We start from the raw sequence: 21,289 nt of genomic DNA on the forward strand, positions 1-21,289 counted from the left end.
CGTGGCTGCCGCCTCAACAGTGCACCGTGTCTGGCACAATCACCGTGGAGACGTCACCGCCGCTTGCTGTTGTTGCCTCTCAGCTGCACGGGTTCGTAACACGCTCGGGGACTGGACGCGAGATTTGCTTTCAATTCCGATGCACACGGTCGATCCACTGCTGGATTAGAGGAGCCTCCCCCACCCCCTGTGGGACACACGTTGGGTGTATTCGACCATACTTCACCACGTTGGCCGGTGCTGGTTGGCAAAAACGAGGAGCATAGACGCTGGAGCAAAGCACCTCACAACAATGGAGGTTTGTGCACCGCCCGCTGCTGACAATGCAGCCCCCAGCGCAAGACTGTATTTGCTGTCAAGCTGCAATAGGACATGGAGGGACATCTTCTCGATCCCAACGGGAGATGGAGCGGTACACGTGGATTGGAGAACGAGCGCAGGTTTAAAGACGTCATTTCAAACTTAACCCATTCCCGTTCCAATGACGTACGTGCACATCACCAAAACGAAACTGGAAGAAAAGCGAAAATAAAATAACTTTATCCGCACCGAGGCTCCCACAAGAACCACGCGGGAGGGCGTGTGGCACAGTTTGACGCCAGCTATCGCAGAGTGCGGTGGTCGCGTCGCTACGCTTCTCTGCGGTGAGTAACGATGTCTTTAAAACCGGCGGCGCTGCTACGCCTCCTATCATTAAAATGAACGTTGAGCCGCTTGCGTGCTCCGAAATTCTGCGGCGAACGGGGGCAGCCAGCCTGCAACTCGCGGACGTCTCGGGATGGGAGAGGGTTAAAATTGAGAGCCAGTGGGCCGCTTGTGCTGGACGCGTTCGCTTGGAAGGGTTCATGACCGATGGCGAAGAACAGCGATACCGCGGCAGCCATGGAACACCGCCGAGAGCATAGCAAGATTGCGATACTGCGAGAGACGGCGAGACCCCTGGGGTTGGTCGGAGGTCTTCATCCAGCAGTGGATCAATCACGGCCGGTGACGATGACTGCGTGACGACTTTGCAAACACACGCGGGACACGCGGGACACGCGGCTACGGCGTTACACACGTGCACGCACGACGAGCGAGCACGACGAGCGAACGGGCGCAAAGGAACGACGACTCGTCACCAATCGTGCGGCGGTCGGTTCCTCTCAACGCGCGGGACCCCACGCGAGAACCGAATGAACACACGCGGGGACCTCACTGCATCACGTTGCACGCCTTTATGTACACGTCGACCAAAATGAACGCGCTCACAAGTCGACCCCCCCACCCCCACCTCGCCCAACATACAGCAATTTGTGCGCGCGCACACCAAGGCACGAATGGCATTTTGCATCGGCGCGGATTTCGTGTTGGGGAGTCAACGCGCACGAGACCCCCACGCGTTGGGGCGTCACTGCGCTCACATCGGATGAACAAAGGCGATTAGCGGCAATGCAGCCGTGGAGAGTGGAGCCCCTCTTAACGACTAATCGCTTAACGACGGACTTGCAGAGAGCCCAATGTGTCGTGTATAGTGTAGTGTATAGTGTAGTGTATAGTGTAGTGTAGTGTATAGTGTAGTGTATAGTGTAGTGTAGTGTATAGTGTAGTGTAGCGTATAGTGTAGTGTATAGTATTGTAGTGTATAATAGTGTAGTGTATAGTAGTGTAGTGTATAGTAGTGTATAATAGTGGTGTATAATAGTGTAGTGTATAGTGTATAGTATTGTAGTGTATAGTAGTGTATAATAGTGTAGTGTATAATAGTGTAGTGTATAGTAGTGTAGTGTATGATAGTGTAGTGTATAATGTATAGTATTGTAGTGTATAGTATTGTAGTGTATAATAGTGTAGTGTATAATAGTGGTGTATAATAGTGTAGCGTAGTGTATAGTAGTGTAGTGTATAGTAGTGTAGTGTATAGTAGTGTAGTGTATAATAGTGTAGTGTATAATAGTGTAGTGTACAGTAGTGTAGTGTATAGTATTGTAGTGTATAATAGTGTAATGTATAGTAGTGTAATGTATAATAGTGTAGTGTATAGTAGTGTAGTGTATAATAGTGTAGTGTATAGTAGTGTAGTGTATAATAGTGTAGTGTATAATAGTGTAGTGTATAATATAGTGTATAGTATTGTAGTGTATAATGGTGTAGTGTATAGTATTGTAGTGTATAAGTGTAGTGTATAATAGTGTAGTATATAGTGTAGTGTAGTGTCTCCATAGAGCCCAATGTGTCCGCTTACCGACCATTGCCCCGTTCACGACGGGCTGTTGTAGGTACGGTAATTATAAATTAATGCATTGACTAACCATATTTATTTTAATATTGTGTGTATGTTGTTACTATCTTTATGTATGAATATCAATTGTTTAAATATTATAAAGCACGTTTTTTGGGTGAAAAGGGGTAACTTTCGATGCTACCGGAACTAATCCAGTCTTTAACATGCAATTCCTCTACTCGCTAAAAGCACTGAATGACCCGTTTGGTGGAACCAATTACCGTCGTTAAGAGGGGTTTGACTCCCGTCCTTTAACTTTAGCATCGCCTTTGATTCCCAAACACCAATGAAAGGAACGACGGAGCACGCAGCTCGGGGCTAATGCAAAGTGCACACAGGAGCCCATGTAGACCAGGGCAGAAACTGGCATCAGGCCCAGGTGGCATATCACATTATTCTTAGCGATTCATTAATATGGCTGGTTAGGGTGAATTATGAAGGTTAACCCCCACTCATTTGAAATGGGTATCACAGACTTCCCCGCTGTTGGCCCCATATAAAGAAATGAGAACGGGGAACACGATGCCATCTCCGGTGGTACCAATAAGTGAAAAGATGTCTAAACTCTTGCTAAACTTTTTACTTTACCAGGAAAGGCCCCACTGAGCTATGTAGCTGCTTTTCAGAAGCGACCTGGCTGCCACAAATGATAGCCCAACGAGAAGTGGCTTATCACGTGCAAATTTATAGCAGCCAAATACTCGGAACGCACCTTGATTCTAAATGTGGAGGGAAAAACCGGAGGATCCGAAGACAAATCCACACCACCAAGGGGAGAGAGACACCGCAAACTCCAAATATACAGCAGCAGGCGTCAGGGTCGGGATCGAACCCACGACCTCCTGTATACCAGGCGAGGTATTTAACATCTCATAGCCACCGTGGTACCCGTAACACCAAGGCGACTTCACCGCAAATCCTTGTCGTTTAATAACCCAGGGCCCCCTTGGTAAACTTTCTGAATTTACCTCCAATTCAGTTTTAATATAGGCGCAATATACAAACGTACGACAAAACGCGTCATTCTGCTCAGCCAGACTCGTCAAGGGCACGAAGGTTCGTGGTCGTGCTTAAGCAAATCATTTAACGTCATGGTCTTTGTGGTGCCGATGCACGTGGTCTATTGTTGTGATGGTGGATTTGATGATGATGATGATGAGGACAATGCTGTCGATCGTTAAGGGTTGTTGGGGGCGGTGACGGCGTTGATGGCGAGGTTGGTGGAGGGAGTTTACCGTGGTGGTGGTGCTGCTGCAGGTTGTGACCCAGTCGCTTTTTGTAAATTTGACGGTGGCAGTGAAAGTGAATTCCAGTGGAAGTCGTGGTGCAGGTTGCTGTGGCAAGTTAACAATGACGCTTGAACATGACACCGGTAGAGTCATTCACCGTTGGCGACGGTGGGTTTGGCAATGCTTGAACTTTACCGCGGTCGGTTTACAGAGGTGACAACAGTGATGCTGCCGCTGCTGTCGGTGGTTGGGGCAGCTGTTGCTGGCGGCGGCGGCGGTGATGACATTGAGACAAAGATGCCATTATCATGTACCAACTTTCTGTTTGGCTATCCATCGAACAAAGACGGTCACTCCATCACGCGCTTTTAGACACCCTTTTGCAGCCGTCTGGAACGCTCTTCCGTTCGACATTAGGAAGGCCACAGGGAGCTACGCATTTTTTAATCATCTAGACGGACAAACTCATTTCTTGAGAACTGCTTTGTGTGTTTAGTTTGTTGTCCTTCACCCGCACCTCCGTTTGCATGGTTGGCTACGTACAGTGCAAAAGAAGTTCAACATACACACACAACACAACACCACCATCACGAACAATAACACCACCACCACCACCGCCGCGGTCATCGCCGCCGCTGCCGCCACCATCGTGGTCTCGTGGTCACCACACGGAGCACCTGTCGGTGGGGTTCATGGGAGTGCCGGGAGCGCAGGAGAAGTGGCGCGCAAACTCCTCCGAGTTGGAGACGGAGCCGGCGACGCGGAGGTGCGACGGGCTGTGCGGGTCGGCCAGCAGCCCCTCGTGAGCGCTCTCCGCCGTCCGCACCGCGCACCACATCTGCCAGGCGACGGCGCCAGCGGCAAGCGGGTGGCGATGGCACCAGGGGAGAGCAGGAGGAAGGGAAGAGGGAGGAGGTGGTGACGGGTGGGAGGCGGGAGGGGGAAGGGAAGGTCACCGTCAGCGTCACCAACTCAAGGGGTTTTGCCGCCAGATCGAGCGGCGAGTTTCCCTGGCGACAAAACCTTTAAAATAACCAAGAACTATTTGTATTTGACCAGGTGAGGCACCACACGGAGCTCTTTTTCAGAAGCTACCCGGCCACAAATGATAGCTCATCCAAGTGGCTTATCGCGTGGAAATGTACAGCAGGAGTCAAATACTAAAAAGACAAACATTTCAACGTGACAAAATCTGGCGACTTTTCTGGGACGAGGAACATTGGCAGCTGCGTAACAAGCACGTTGATTAACCGTGAGGAGCCAATAATAGGGACCGCATATATAGCCTGCATACCCTCAGATCAACATGATGTGTGTGTATGTTGAGCTTCTGTCGCGCCCTGCACGTGGCCGACCATACTAGTCGGAGGCGTAGGATGGGACAACAAAATAAATAGTCAACCTTTCCATTGTATGTTGTTCAACCGTGGACAACCCAACCAATAATAGGTGCTACATATTCTCAGATCAACATGATCCATTGTCATTTATATGACGACATTAACCCTCGCCCCTCTGGTCTTCGCACGTGATAGGCCCACAGAGACGACATCACCTCGATTCCCACTTGTGAAGGATTTCTTCCCGTTTTTGGCCTTAAATATTCTGGCTAATCGACTGACGATGCCGGTCGTTGTGATCACCGGCGAAACGTCGTACCCGAATTGTAAATGTTGTGGGTTCGCTCTCCAACACACCCGTGTGCTGTACGAGTAACGCATTGCCACGTTTTGTTTACGTGACAAACCCTACGATTTGGCCGTGTCGGGTGGTGGCGGGGTTTAACGACGCATCTTTTATTTACGCGACCGAACCCCAAAACAAAAAGAAAATCTCAACTCTATAGTGGATCAAATATTTGTCACGAACAGCCCACGACTACCACTACGACAGCGTCGCGGTCCACGATGTCTGGCGGCCTCTGCCTCGTGACGCCGTTCCCGGGCCCGCTGTGGACACGCACGCCGGGCAGCCTCGTGTCACCTGCGCGAATCCCACGAAGAAGAGCTGGGAGTTGGTGAGTCCCACGCCAGGCAGCAAATCCTCCTCCCCGTGCGAACTCACCCAGCTCTCGTAAGCCTGGCTCACGCGCACAAGCACAGAGACAGAAAAGTGTTGTTCGCGAGGAGCACCCTATGAAGGCTGGAACGCCACACGAGGGGGGTGGGTGGCCAATGCACGCGCACACTCACAGCTCTCGTGGGTCTGGCATAAACAAAGACCCCCCCGTATAGCCTTAACATACTGTTGGGGCAAGTGCTGTTAGCAAGTAGCACCTATGCAGGCCGGCATGGCACACAAGGGGATAGGTTCTTCAACACAATGCCCGGCCTCCTTTGTCTCCCCAGTGCTGATGTTTACACGACCGCACCAGGTATTCAATTAAGGCTGAGTCGCCCTGGGAGAAGCCCAGAACCCGGTTCAGAAATGTATCGGCAATGTTGACCATGAGTGGGAATCAAACTCGGGTCCCTGGGATTGTTGCACAGTGCGTTAACCACGACGCTCCAGCTCCCCACAGAGAAAGGCATGCACACAGACACAAAAAGACAAGAGACAGAGAGACAGATACAGGCAAAGAGAAACAAGCACACACAGACACACAGAGACACACAGATAGAGACACACACAGACACAGAGGCACTGCACTTATTCGTACATGCTGTCTTTGGAAAGTTACCGAACCGATTATAAAAACGACTAAACTTTTATTTATTTTAGCAGGTAAGGCCCCACTGAGCTACACAGTTCTTTTTCAGAAGCGACCTGGCCACAAATGATAGCTCAACAAAGCGGCTTATCACGTGGAAATGTACAGCAGCCAAACACTGTAAACGCACGTCGGTTGTAAATGTGGAGGGAAAATCCGAAGGACGCGGAGAAAAACACCACGTGACCACGGGGAGACAGAGAGACACGCAAACTCTCCAAATATAAAGCGGCAGGCGTCACCGGGGTCGGGATCAAACCCACGACCTCCTGCGTACCAGGCGAGCTGGCTAACATCTCGCCACTGCGGCAGATTCCCCCCCGGTTCGTTAATCGCAGATGGCACGCCCGTCCACCGCCCGTCGTCCCCTCCACGTCGTTCTAACCGCCGCTGCGCTCGGCCCGCGCGCGAGCCCCACGCACGTGGTAGGCCGACTTGAGGCCGCCGTTGTCGGCGATGTTCTCTCCCAGCGTGCGGCGGCCGTCCACGTGCTCCCCGGCCACGGTGAAGGAGCTGTACTGGCGCTCCATGCACGCTGTGTGGCTGTGGAACGCCGTGAGGCTCTCGTTCCCCCACCACGACCGCAGGTTCCCCTCCGCGTCGTACTCACGGCCTGCGGGGCGGGCAGGCGGGCAACGCGGCGGAGATGCCCGTCTCGGTCTCCCCGCAACACCTTCGCCGATCTCGTCAACGAGCGCAAACCATCACACCGACTCCGGTCATCCTCGCAGCGGCTTTTGGCCGGCCACCGGCCAAGGCTGTCTGAAGCTACGCGAGGTTAGGCGAGGCTGCGTGTGCATTAGACTGGGCCGCCAATCCAGGTTTAGGTGAACCAAGCCTGGGTGCGGGCTGCTGCGCTGCGCTGGTCGTGGGGACACGGCCGGGGTGCGCGAGGCGCGTGGCTCGGCCTGGCAGGGGGTGTCGTGGCACGAGCGTGGCCCTACCCTGATCGTCGAACGCGTGCGTCAGCTCGTGACCCATCACCATTCCGATCCCACCGAAGTTCAGCGCTCTGCACCGAAACGGGGGACACGAGAACGCGCGCACAGACACACACACACACGGATAAGTACAAAACAAAACACGCACACGGACAACTACAAAACGGACACCGAGGGCACAGCGGCACGTGCGTTGTACAGCTACGCGCACAGGCCGCCGAGTCGTACGAACGATGCACTCACTTGGGGAAGTCGCTGCTGTAGAAGGGGGGCTGCAGGATGCCCGCGGGGAATACGATCACGTTGCGGCTCAGCCCGTAGTACGCGTTCACCGTGGGGGGGGTCATGCTCCAGCTGGGGGGTGGGGGGCGACGTGGGAACAAAGACAAAGATCCCCCACAGAGCCTCAACGAACTGTTGGGGAAAGTGCTGTTCGCGAGCAGCGCCTATGAAGGGAGCGGGTGGCCAGCACCACACCCAGCCGCCTTTGTCTCCTTAGTGGGGCACCAGGCACTCAATTGAAGCCGAGTCGACCTCGGGGATGCCCAGGACCGGTTCAGTTAATCGTCACTGTTGGTGTTGGCCGTGAGTGGGACTCAAACTCGCGTTGCCGGGTTGCTAGCCAAGGGCGCTAATCACTGCACTACCGCTCCCCGGGAACACGCGCACACACACAAACATCAATCCCTTGTCGAGCCTTCATAATTACACTATTTCACCCAGGGAATCCTCACTGAGCATCATGACTATCTTTCAGGAGGGTCCTGCCAAGTTGTCGCAGTAGGGGACGACGTTGCTACTTGTCTTTGTGTGTGGGTGATCCCAATTCCCTCTTGAGAACCCAAGGCCACAATCCTGGTTCCACATACCCACTCATTCCTTGGAGCTCACTCCTCCACACGCCCCAGCGTCGTCCATCACTCCCTCTCGCGACCCCAACCCTGACCTTTATCCTGCGCGTGCGTGCATCATGTTGGGTGCCGCGGTGGCGAGATGTTAACGTCTTCGCCCGGTATGCAGGAGGTCGTGGGTTCAATTCCAACCCTGACGCCTGCTGCTGTATATTTGGAGCTTGCCCGTCTCTCTCTCCGTGGTCATGTTTCTATTTCTCCAGCTTCTCCAATTTTCCCCTCCACATTTAAAAACATCACGCGTTTAGAGCATTTTCCTGCAATAAATGTCCACGCGATAAGCCACTTCGCTGGGCTATCGTTTGTGGCCAGGTCGCTTCTGAAAGAGAGCTACGCAGCTCAGTGGCGCCTTAAATAAGTTTGTTATGTGTGCACGCACGTACATCCCTGCGCGTGCGTGCGCGTGCGTGTGCATGCGCGTGCGTGTGCGTACGTGTCTCTCTCGGGAGTTTTCCGCAGCTGCTTGGCCATCGTTCGTGCCGAGAAGTTGAAGAAGCTGAGGACGTTTGCGAAGTAGTCGTCTTCGCTCACTGTGTACTACACGCGGCACAGCAGAGACAAAGGCCCCCCCCCGTGTAGCCACACAGACCGCCGGGGCAAGCGCTGCAAAGCGAGCGTCGATGAAGGCCGGCACGGCGCACGAGGGAGCCGCCGGCTCTACACTCGCACCTGCCTTTCTGTCCCCTGTGCTCATGTTTACACTGTACCAGCTGCTCGTTCAAGGATGGGCTTACCTAGTTGAGGCCCAGGACTGATTCACATATTATTCTCCATGGCCAGTTGTATACGTACGTTGAACCCTCCCCCCCTGCTCTGCCCCCCCTCATCTACCCCCCCCCTCTCCTCCTCTACCCCCCCTCCTCTACCCCCCCTCCTCCTCTACCCCCCCCTCCTCCTCTACCCCCCCCACCACCCTCGACCCCCACCCCTCGAGTTAAGAAGCGCCCCGCCCGTCAGCCGGGCACGGGACGGAGCGGTGCACAGTGGAGTGTAACGGAGCGTAACGGAGCGTAACGGAGTGTAACGGAGTGTAACGGAGCGGTGCACAGTGGAGTGTAACGGAGCGTAACGGAGCGTAACGGAGCAAAACGGATTGTAACGGAGCGTAACGGAGCGTAACGGAGCGGAGTCGCCACTCACCCCGGCGTAGACGCCGTCCAGCTCCGTCTGGTTGTTGAGGAAATCGGGGAAGCCGATCATGTCGTGGATCGCGTTCGCCTGCGGCGGCAGAAGAACCCGGCGTGGAGTGGACACGAGACAAAGATCCCCCGCATAGCCTTAACAGACTGTAGGGGCAAGTGCCGTTAGCGAGCACCTATGAAGGCCGGCACGGCACACGAGAGGGTGGGTGGCCATCACCACGCCCGGCCGCCTTTGTCTCCCCAGTGGCGACGTTTACACATCGCACCGGGTGCTCATTTGAGGCAGAGTCGACCTAGGGGAGGGCCCAGGACCGGTTCAGATAATCGTCAGCGGTGTTGGCCCGTGAGCGGGAATCGAACCCGGGTCGCCGGGCTCGCAGCACGGCGTAGCGCTAACCGCTGCGCCGCCGCTCCCCCCACATGCGCACGGACGCTCGCACTCACACGCAACGTGGTCCTGCCCACTGTGGGCACTAGAGAGGCCCTCCCCCCTCCTCACTCACCTTCTGCTTGGCGGCCACTCTGGTCTCCGGATCCATCCACTGGAGCGAGTCCAAGTTGTGCGTGAACGCCTCTCGGATCTGCGCGATCATCTCTTGGGCCTGGGGAGGGGCGGAAGGGGGAGGGCGGTGGGGGGGGGGCGGTGGGGGGGGCGGTGAGGGGGGGGGGGCGGTGAGGGGGGGGGCGGTGAAGGGGGGGGGGTCCAATGTTTGGACGGTTGTCACAGTTGGCTCCAATTAGCAGCGTTGGTCACGTACGGTGCGAACGATGCGGAAAGATCCCGCATCGTGCAAAGCTGCTGGTCCCCCTCCCCAATAGGCCGATGGACTAAAACATTCCCATATACAGGGTGCTTCAAAAAATGTTAAGACTTCTGAGAATTTGCAACAACACCGATAGTCCCTTATAAACTGGTAACATTTTTTTTAAGCACCCTCCCATATACGTAAAGACACGGTAAACGAGTTCTGTTCGTGCGTCGTGCGTTTAACACCAGCAACGCGTAATGCTCAATGTATACAATATGCAATTCGTGTTATTCGGACGTGTTGACGATTTCTCTTTAACGGTAACGAGCGTGCGTGCGAGCGTGTGAGCGAGCGTGCTTGCAAGCGTGCGAGCGTGCGAGCGAGCGTGCGAGCGTGGAATGTTTCCGATGACGAGGAGGGGGCCGGAGACGGAGGTCGTGGGCGGGGGGGGGGGGCTGCGTTACGTTGCTCTTGCTGGAGTTGTCGAAGCTGCTGTGGATGAACATGGCTCCGAGTGCGAAGCCCAGCGTGCTGTCCGTGTCCTCCACGCACGTCTGCCAGCGCGGGGTGCACGACGCCTGCTCGCCGCCACATGCAACACGCGACACACGTGACACACGACATGCAACACGCGACACACGTGACACACGTGACACACGACATGCGACACGTGACACACGACATGCGACACGCGTGGCACGCGACACACACAGCTGCGTTTACGAACGCATTGAGAAGACCGCTCTAGGCTGTGTTCTCGGGCCGTCGTGCTGTGCATTGTTTGGCGCGACGTCCACAAAACGCCTGCCGCTGCACTGCTGAGAGTCTACACTGCTGAGAGTCTACACTGCTGAGAGTCTACACTGCTGAGAGTCTACACTGCTGAGAGTCTACACTGCTGAGAGTCTACACTGCTGAGAGTCTACACTGATGAGAGTCTACACTGATGAGAGTCTACACTGCTGGGAGTCTACACTGCTGAGAGTCTACACTACTGAGAGTCTACACTGCTGAGAGTCTACACTGCTGAGAGTCTACACTGCTGAGAGTCTACACTGCTGAGAGTCTACACTGCTGAGAGTCTACACTGCTGAGAGTCTACACTGCTGAGAGTCTACACTGCTGAGAGTCTACACTGCTGAGAGTCTACACTGCTGAGAGTCTACACTGCTGAGAGTCTACACTGCTGAGAGTCTACACTGAGTGTCTACACTGATGAGAGTCTACACTGCTGAGAGTCTACACTGCTGAGAGTCTACACTGCTGAGAGTCTACACTGATGAGAGTCTACACTGCTGAGAGTCTACACTGAGTGTCTACACTGATGAGAGTCTACACTGCTGGGAGTCTACACTGCTGAGAGTCTACACTGCTGAGAGTCTACACTGCTGGGAGTCTACACTGCTGAGAGTCTACACTGATGAGAGTCTACACTGCTGAGAGTCTACACTGAGTGTCTACACTGCTGAGAGTCTACACTGCTGAGAGTCTACACTGCTGAGAGTCTACACTGCTGAGAGTCTACACTGCTGGGAGTCTACACTGCTGAGAGTCTACACTGATGAGAGTCTACACTGCTGAGAGTCTACACTGAGTGTCTACACTGCTGAGAGTCTACACTGCTGAGAGTCTACACTGCTGAGAGTCTACACTGCTGAGAGTCTACACTGCCGAGAGTCTACATTGCCGAGAGTCTACACTGCCGGGAGTCTACACTGCCGAGAGTCTACACTGCCGAGAGTCTACACTGCCGAGAGTCTACACTGCTGAGAGTCTACACTGCTGAGAGTCTACACTGCTGAGAGTCTACACTGCTGAGAGTATACACTGAGTGTCTACACTGATGAGAGTCTACACTGCTGGGAGTCTACACTGCTGAGAGTCTACACTGCTGGGAGTCTACACTGCTGAGAGTCTACACTGATGAGAGTCTACACTGCTGAGAGTCTACACTGCTGAGAGTCTACACTGCTGAGAGTCTACACTGCTGAGAGTCTACACTGCTGGGAGTCTACACTGCTGGGAGTCTACACTGCTGAGAGTCTACACTGATGAGAGTCTACACTGATGAGAGTCTACACTGATGAGAGTCTACACTGCTGAGAGTCTACACTGCTGAGAGTCTACACTGCTGGGAGTCTACACTGCTGAGAGTCTACACTGCTGAGAGTCTACACTACTGGGTGTCTACACTACTGAGAGTCTACACTACTGAGAGTCTACACTGCTGAGAGTCTACACTGCTGAGAGTCTACACTGCTGGGAGTCTACACTGCTGAGAGTCTACACTGCTGAGAGTCTACACTGATGAGAGTCTACACTGCTGGGAGTCTACACTGCTGGGAGTCTACACTGCTGAGAGTCTACACTGCTGAGAGTCTACACTGCTGAGAGTCTACACTGCTGAGAGTCTACACTGCTGAGAGTCTACACTGCTGAGAGTCTACACTGCTGAGAGTCTACACTGCTGAGAGTTTACACTGCTGAGAGTCTACACTGCTGGGAGTCTACACTGCTGAGAGTCTACACTGATGAGAGTCTACACTGAGTGTCTACACTGATGAGAGTCTACACTGCTGAGAGTCTACACTGCTGAGAGTCTACACTGCTGAGAGTCTACACTGCTGAGAGTCTACACTGAGTGTCTACACTGATGAGAGTCTACACTACTGGGTGTCTACACTACTGAGAGTCTACACTGCTGAGAGTCTACACTGCTGAGAGTCTACACTGCTGGGAGTCTACACTGCTGAGAGTCTACACTGCTGAGAGTCTACACTGCTGAGAGTCTACACTGCTGAGAGTCTACACTGCTGAGAGTCTACACTGCTGAGAGTCTACACTGCTGGGAGTCTACACTGCTGAGAGTCTACACTGCTGAGAGTCTACACTGCTGAGAGTCTACACTGCTGAGAGTCTACACTGCTGAGAGTCTACACTGCTGAGAGTCTACACTGCTGAGAGTCTACACTGCTGAGAGTCTACACTGCTGAGAGTCTACACTGCTGAGAGTCTACACTGCTGAGAGTCTACACTGCTGGGAGTCTACACTGATGAGAGTCTACACTGATGAGTGTCTACACTGATGAGTGTCTACACTGCTGAGAGTTTACACTGATGAGAGTCTACACTGATGAGAGTCTACACTGCTGAGAGTCTACACTGCTGAGAGTCTACACTGCTGAGAGTCTACACTGCTGAGAGTTTACACTGCTGGGAGTCTACACTGCTGAGAGTCTACACTGCTGGGAGTCTACACTGCTGGGAGTCTACACTGCTGAGTGTCTACACTGCTGAGAGTCTACACTGCTGAGAGTCTACACTGCTGAGAGTCTACACTGCTGGGAGTCTACACTGCTGAGAGTCTACACTGATGAGAGTCTACACTGCTGAGAGTCTACACTGAGTGTCTACACTGATGAGAGTCTACACTGCTGAGAGTCTACACTGAGTGTCTACACTGATGAGAGTCTACACTGCTGAGAGTCTACACTGCTGAGAGTCTACACTGAGTGTCTACACTGATGAGAGTCTACACTACTGGGTGTCTACACTACTGAGAGTCTACACTGCTGAGAGTCTACACTGCTGAGAGTCTACACTGCTGGGAGTCTACACTGCTGAGAGTCTACACTGCTGAGAGTCTACACTGCTGAGAGTCTACACTGATGAGAGTCTACACTGCTGAGAGTCTGCACTGCTGAGAGTCTACACTGCTGAGAGTCTACACTGCTGAGAGTCTACACTGCTGAGAGTCTACACTGCTGGGAGTCTACACTGATGAGAGTCTACACTGCTGAGAGTCTACACTGCTGAGAGTCTACACTGATGAGAGTCTACACTGCTGAGAGTCTACACTGCTGAGAGTCTACACTGCTGAGAGTTTACACTGATGAGTGTCTACACTGCTGAGAGTCTACACTGCTGAGAGTCTACACTGCTGAGAGTCTACACTGCTGAGAGTCTACACTGCTGAGAGTCTACACTGCTGGGAGTCTACACTGCTGAGAGTCTACACTACTGAGAGTCTACACTGCTGAGAGTCTACACTGATGAGAGTCTACACTGCTGGGGAGTCTACAGTGCACAACCGCGAAAGCCGACAGCAGCGCAAAGTGCAACGGGCACAGGAAACGTCGCACAGCTCCAGTCGTCCCGGGGACCCCGTCCGCTCCGTGTGAACATGCAGGCGGCTCCCGGCGCTCGTTACCTTCGCTCCGAGCAGGGCCTCCAAGAGCTCCTCCCTCGCCTGGCGGAAGGAGCGGCCGAGGCTGAGCGTGAGCTTGCTCACGAGGCTCCACAGCACGTACGCGTTGAGCACGCTGAGACACGCAGAGACACGCAGAGACACGATGAGACGACGCACAGACACAATGAGACGAGACACAGAGACACAATGAGATGATACACAGAGACACAATGAGACGACACAGAGAGACACGATGAGACGACAGAGACACAATGAGACACACAGAGACACAATGAGACAACACACAGAGACACAATGAGACGACACACAGAGACACGAGACGACACATAGAGACACAATGAGACACACAGAGACACAATGTGACACACAGAGACACAATGAGACGACATACACAGACACAATGAGACAACACAGACACAACGAGACGACACACAGACACACAATGAGACAACACACAGAGACACAATGAGACGACACACAGAGACACAATGAGACGACACAGAGACACAATGAGACGACACACAGAGACACAATGAGACGACACACAGAGACACAATGAGACACACAGAGACACAATGTGACACGACACAGAGACACGACACACATAGACACAATGAGACACGACACACAGAGACACAATGAGACACGACACACAGAGACACAATGAGACAACACACAGACACAATGAGACAACACAGACACAATGAGACGACTCAGAGACACAATGAGACACACGGAGACACAATGAGACACACAAAGACACAGTGAGAGACGCGCAGAAATACATTGAGACGACACGCGGAGACACAGCCACGCGGAGACACATTGAGATGCTCAGGGACACACAAAGACACACAGACACGCGGAGACACATTGAGATGCTCAGGGACACACAAAGACACAGAGACACGCGGAGACACATTGAGATGCTCAGGGACACACAAAGACACAGAGACACGCGGAGACACATTGAGATGCTCAGGGACACACAAAGACACAGAGACACGCGGAGACACATTGAGATGCTCAGGGACACACAAAGACACAGAGACACGCGGAGAAACATTGAGATGCTCAGGGACACACAAAGACACAGAGACACGCGGAGACACATTGAGATGCTCAGGGACACACAAAGACACAGAGACACGCGGAGACACATTGAGATGCTCAGGGACACACAAAGACACAGAGACACGCGGAGACACATTGAGATGCTCAGGGACACGCAAAGACACAGAGACACGCGGAGACACATTGAGATGCTCAGGGACACACAAAGACACAGAGACACGCGGAGACACATTGAGATGCTCAGGGACACACAAACACACAGAGACAAGTGGAGACACATTGAGATGCTCAGGGACACACAAAGACACAGAGACACGTGGAGACACATTGAGATGCTCAGGGACACACAAAGACACAGAGACACGCGGAGACACATTGAGATGCTCAGGGACACACAAAGACACAGAGACACGTGGAGACACATTGAGATGCTCAGGGACACACAAAGACACAGAGACACGCGGAGACACATTGAGATGCTCAGGGACACACAAAGACACAGAGACACGCGGAGACACATTGAGATGCTCAGGGACATGCAAAGACACGCGTAGACACATTGAGAAAACATGTGGCGGGCATACTGGGACACGCTTTGAGCACACCGAGACGTGGAAACATATTGAGACGCGTGGAGACAAACAGAGGCACGTGGATGCACACAGGGACAAGTGAAGACAAGCGGAGCTCAGACAGCACGGGGAAGAGTGAGAGAGGGGCAGCAGTGAACTCCACTTCACACGGCCCGTGCTCACGCGAAGCCTGCCCACTGCACAACGGCCCCCTAATTATATCTATCAGTCACCGCGGTCATCTTAGGTCGCACTGATCGGGTACTGGAGGGGAAACGCATTTCATCTGGCAACGCGATTTGTATCGTTTTAGCTCGCTCACGTCACTTCTGCTTCTGTTCCTGCCAGGGCCTGGTGCGGCGAGAGACCGAGCGAGTGAGCGGGGAGTGGTAGTGCGGTGGTTAGCGCACTGCCCGACGAACCCGGCAGCCCGAGTTCGATTCCCGCTCACGGCCACCAACGCCAGTGATGATAATCTGAACCGGTACTCGGCCTCTCCTTGGTCGACTCGGCCTCAAACGAGTACCTGGTGCGGTGTTTAAACATCGCTACAAGGGGAGACAAAAGTCCCCTGTGATGGCCCTCCGCAAGGGTAACGTCCCTACACGCCGACTTAATGGAACAAGGACACCGCTACTAAGATGGCCGACACAAACAATCCTCTGGGGTCGGTATCCTTCTCAGCCCATCATCCACGGGGAATCGATAAAAATAAATGCCACTTTGCAGGACGTCCATCGGACCATCGGAGAGACTGGCTCCCACCACGGGAATGTGGAATTTCCACCGCTGGCGCCGGGCCATCGCCAGAAGTTGAGCACCGGCCCGCTGCTCGCGTGAGCAGCGGTACGCTTTGGCTTTTGACTTGGAATCAGACTCCACCCTGACCGGCTCGTCGTCGTCGTCGTCGTCGTCACCTGGTGTCGGTGCGGTTGATGAGCGCCGCGGCGTTCCGCAGGTACGTGGGCGCGTACACGACGAGCGGCTCCGCCTCCACCAGCGCCACGGGCTCCAGCACGCGGCCAACGAGGCGGTCCCAGCGCAGCGTCGGCGCCAGCTCCTGCGGCGCCACGCACGCGGAGCGTCACGTGACGCGACTTGCACACGGAGCGGTACGTGACGCGACTTGCACACGGAGCGTTACGTGACGCGACTTGCACGCGGAGCGTCACGTGACGCGACTTGCACGAGGAGCGTCACGTGACGCGACTTGCACGCGACGCGTTACGTGACGCGACTTGCACGCGACGCGTTACGTGACGCGACTTGCACACGGAGCGTTACGTGACGCGACTTGCACGCGGAGCGTCACGTGACGCGACTTGCACGAGGAGCGTCACGTGACGCGACTTGCACGCGACGCGTTACGTGACGCGACTTGCACGCGACGCGTTACGTGACGCGACTTGCACACGGAGCGTCACGTGACGCGACTTGCACGCGGAGCGTCACGTGACGCGACTTGCACACGGAGCGTCACGTGACGCGACTTGCACGCGGAGCGTTACGTGACGCGACTTGCACGCGGAGCGTCACGTGACGCGACTTGCACGCGGAGCGTCACGTGACGCGACTTGCACGCGGAGCGTTACGTGACGCGACTTGCACGCGGAGCGTCACGTGACGCGACTTGCACGCGGAGCGTCACGTGACGCGACTTGCGCGCGGAGCGTCACGTGACGCGACTTGCACGTGGAGCGGTACGTGACGCGACTTGCACGCGGAGCGTCACGTGACGCGACTTGCACGCGGAGCGTCACGTGACGCGACTTGCACGCGGAGCGTTACGTGACGCGACTTGCACGCGGAGCGTCACGTGACGCGACTTGCACGCGGCGCTGTACGCGCGTCACGCGCAGCGCGGCGCACGTAGGCGCGTCACATGAGGCGCGTTGCGAGCAGCACGCTGCATTACACACAACAGATTACACACAATGCACACACTGCATAGACCCCACGCATCGCGCACAACACGTGTGCTATCGCACTGCAATGCATACGTCTCGCACAACACGTTAGACGTAGTTCATTACATTGTGTTACAATTCAACGGTCACCTACAACATGTGACACGCAAGACGTACAACAACACGGAGGCAACAACGATGGCAACAGCCGCCATCCACCACTTATTGCTTGTGCCAAGCTAGGTGCACCTCGAAGCCAAGTGAAATGTGGAAGGCTCGCTGGAAGGTCACGGAACAGGCTCGGGTGAATGCGATGACCGGTAGATGCACCACTTTTGCCCCCTACTGTGCCAACTTGCTGTGTTTTAGTGGCTGGGCATGTGGCCTACATGACTCACACAGATGGGCCTGTACCCAGATCTTTCCAGGATCTGTGACCTCACACCATCCAATATGGTAAAACTCCGGGATGGATCACAGCCAGGCCAGCCTGAATGTGTTCTAATCAGCCCAGATGCTCCTTCAGAGGGGGCCAGGGTTCGCAAGCCCAGTTAAGGGAGGGCATAACTGTTGCTGGGAAGACCGCAAACACTACACGTCACATGCCACACACACACACGACATGTTACACACGACACACACACACACACGACATGTCACACACGACACACACACACACACACGACATGTTACACACGCCACACACACACGACATGTTACACACGCCACACACACACACGACACACACACACGCCACACACACACACACGACATGTTACACACGACATGTTACACACGACATGTTACACACGACATGTTACACACGACATGTTACACACGACATGTTACACACGACACACGCACCGCAACGTGCCGCACGCAGGAAATCCCGCGGGGGGCCGAATCGGCGGCGCGGGGGGCGGAGGGATGGAAGGGACGGGGGGATGGAAGGGGTGGGGGGCGGGGGGATGGAAGGGGTGGGGGGCGGGTCGTGCCGACTTCCCACCTGCAGCTCGGTGAGCGGCATGCGGTGGTAGATCTTCTCGTCGTCGCGCCGCTCCTCCATGGGCACCGTGATGAGCGCCAGCTCCTCCTCCAGGCGCAGCACGGAGCGAGCCGCGTCACTGGCCGCCGCCTCCTCCGCCCCCAGCAGCACGGCCACGCGCACCATGTAGCCCTCGTAGGCCGCCAACACCTACAGCCACCGGCAACACACGGCACAGGGAACCTACAGCCACCGGCACCACACGGCACAGGTAACCTACAGCCACCGGCAACACACGGCACAGAGAACCTACAGCCACCGGCTCCACATGGCACAGGTAACCTACAGCCACCGGCACCACGCGGCACAGGGAACCTACAGCCAACAGCGCCACACGGCACAGGGAACCTACAGCCACCAGCTCCACACGGCACAGAGAACCTACAGCCACCAGCTCCACACGGCACAGAGAACCTACAGCCACCAGCACTCAAAACGCTTGAGAGAGAAAGTGAAACGCCATCCAGGATTGGACGGTAGCCAGGCAGGAGGAGATACGAGAGGAAATGTCACGGGGGATTAACGAGGGCAAGGAGGAACATACTACTTGGGTGTCGTCTGCAGGGAAACGATGAGGAAAGTAGAGTGAGGAAGGGGGGGAATGGATTCAAGAGGCGAAATATCTCGAGAGAGAGAGAAATCAGGGGCCCAGAGGACCGACCCCTGCAGAACACCGACACCGGGAGGGGAGTGAGTGGCTACGGAGTGATGAAGGAGACGGAGGATGCGCGGAGAAGAAAGGTGAGACTTGAGCAGACAGCACACACACCTCCTTCACATATCTGTCTCTCCGCGTAAAGAAGAACTGTTGTTTTGACACATCCCATCTGCCTCTTAGCTGTTTTATCGCATGCGTGTGTCGCTTTCAAGAGGGAACGCGAGATGAAGGACAAACTCCTACCTTCTCATTGGCCGTCAGGTTGATGTAATAGTCACGTGACGGCAATCCGAGACCCGACTGGTCAATCTGTTGAAACAGAGGCGAGAAAACAACGCGCGATGGTTCGGAGTCGCTCGTGATAAAGTCGCAGAAATGCCTCAGGAAACACGCAACGTTGCTCCAACGTTGCTCCAACAATTCCGCGTTTACTGGGCAGTGTTTAAGCATTTCTCGGTTTGCTGCAATCGACAACTCCTCAGCAACATTGATCACGCTGTCGGCTTGGTATCCGTGCCACTGTTTACAGTGGCACGGCTATCACGAAGATGCCGCGTAGCAGAGACGCAGACCGCACAAGTTCATCAGTCAGGGATGATGCTCGACTTGGCCAATATGGAGCGTGTCGCCGGCACACGGTGACCTGCTCGCTTTGAAATGACAGTCGGGGGATGTTCACCATCCTCCGTGACCGGGGCGGCCCGTCGGACCTGAACCGCGAACCTCCACGACCAGCGGCAGGGGCGCTGCCCCGCCGGCGGCGCCGCCCCCTCTGCCACCCCTCCCCTCCCCGCGAGTGGCAGCGCGGGCGAGGCGGCGCCCACCTGGACGACGTTGCTGTTGGAGTGCTTCGCGTCCTGCCCCACGTAGATGGCGAAGAAGGGAGAGGCGCGGTAGGAGCCCATGACGACCTCCAGCAGGTCCTGCAGCGAGTGGCCGGTCTCGTTCCACGTGCCCAGCATGCTCCAGCCTCCCAGCTGCAAACACGGAGATAAGGATCCCCCCGGTATAGCCCGAACAGGGGCGAGGGCTGGCCACACACCCCCTCATGTGCCGTCCTGGTACCACACCCAGCCGCCTTTGTCTCCCCGGTTGCAATGTCCACGCATGGCACCAGGTACTAATTTGAGGCCGAGTCGACCTAGGGGAGGCCCAGGACCAGATCAATTATTCATCAAGTGATACTGGCCGAGCGAGAATCGAACTTGGGTTGGCAGGATCGTAACACCATGCACAAAACACTGTGCCACCGGTCACCACTGTGGATGCGCATGCCCCTGCCCCGCATGCCCCTGCCCCGCGTGCCCCTGCCCCGCGTGCCCCTGCCCCTCGTGTCACCTGTGTCAGCAGCTGCTGCAGTGGCGCGGCTCCCCGCTGCTCGATGCTTTGCTCGTCCATGCACGAGCGGAAGTAGCGCCGCGCTTTCCCCTGCGCGTCGCCCAGCTCCCGGCCCGCAGCATCCTCCGGCAGCTCTGTTCAACGACCACGACCACCACCGTCATCATCCAGAATACCATCACCACCATCAACTACATCACCACCATCAACTACATCACCACCATCAACTACATCACCACCATCAACTACATCACCACCATCAACTACATCACCACCATCAACTACATCACCACCATCAACTACATCACCACCATCAACTACATCACCACCATCAATGACGCACCGCCAACGTTGCCAACGTTGCCATCATAGCGCAGCGCGCTAACCGTTACACAGACAAAAACACCAAAGAGTGCAATGCATAGACACACAAATACAGACCCACGCGCACAAACTCTAAACCTTCGAGGAAACATCACTGCCACATGGCGCAGCACCCTTCCTAGACGAGCCGTTTCAAAAAAGTTAAATGCCCAGTGA

At 55.0% G+C, this 21,289-nt stretch overlaps 1 protein-coding gene across 2 annotated transcripts in view; it reads right to left on the minus strand.

Annotated features, from left to right (window-relative positions):
* Nucleotides 1-1,202: 1,202 nt before the first annotated feature.
* LOC116947027 (endothelin-converting enzyme 2-like) overlaps nt 1,203-21,289 on the minus strand; it is a 93,099-nt gene continuing 73,012 nt past the window's right edge. For both annotated transcript variants that reach the window (XM_032962393.2, XM_032962394.2), the window contains 15 exons: nt 20,750-20,883; nt 20,236-20,388; nt 19,655-19,720; nt 18,715-18,903; nt 16,719-16,861; nt 14,156-14,267; nt 10,410-10,523; nt 9,700-9,798; nt 9,195-9,272; nt 8,488-8,591; nt 7,387-7,497; nt 7,147-7,214; nt 6,625-6,815; nt 5,476-5,571; nt 1,203-4,330 (listed from right to left, as the gene is read on the minus strand). In XM_032962393.2, the coding sequence (XP_032818284.2) occupies nt 4,154-4,330; nt 5,476-5,571; nt 6,625-6,815; nt 7,147-7,214; nt 7,387-7,497; nt 8,488-8,591; nt 9,195-9,272; nt 9,700-9,798; nt 10,410-10,523; nt 14,156-14,267; nt 16,719-16,861; nt 18,715-18,903; nt 19,655-19,720; nt 20,236-20,388; nt 20,750-20,883 (1,835 nt within the window). In that variant the 3' untranslated portion in view covers nt 1,203-4,153. The remainder of the gene's footprint in view (nt 4,331-5,475; nt 5,572-6,624; nt 6,816-7,146; nt 7,215-7,386; nt 7,498-8,487; nt 8,592-9,194; nt 9,273-9,699; nt 9,799-10,409; nt 10,524-14,155; nt 14,268-16,718; nt 16,862-18,714; nt 18,904-19,654; nt 19,721-20,235; nt 20,389-20,749; nt 20,884-21,289) is intronic.

Source organism: Petromyzon marinus, chromosome 28, assembly GCF_048934315.1.
Source record: "Petromyzon marinus isolate PM22_M1 ecotype Great Lakes invasive population chromosome 28, UKy_Petmar_22M1.pri1.0, whole genome shotgun sequence".
Taxonomy (NCBI): domain Eukaryota; kingdom Metazoa; phylum Chordata; class Hyperoartia; order Petromyzontiformes; family Petromyzontidae; genus Petromyzon; species Petromyzon marinus.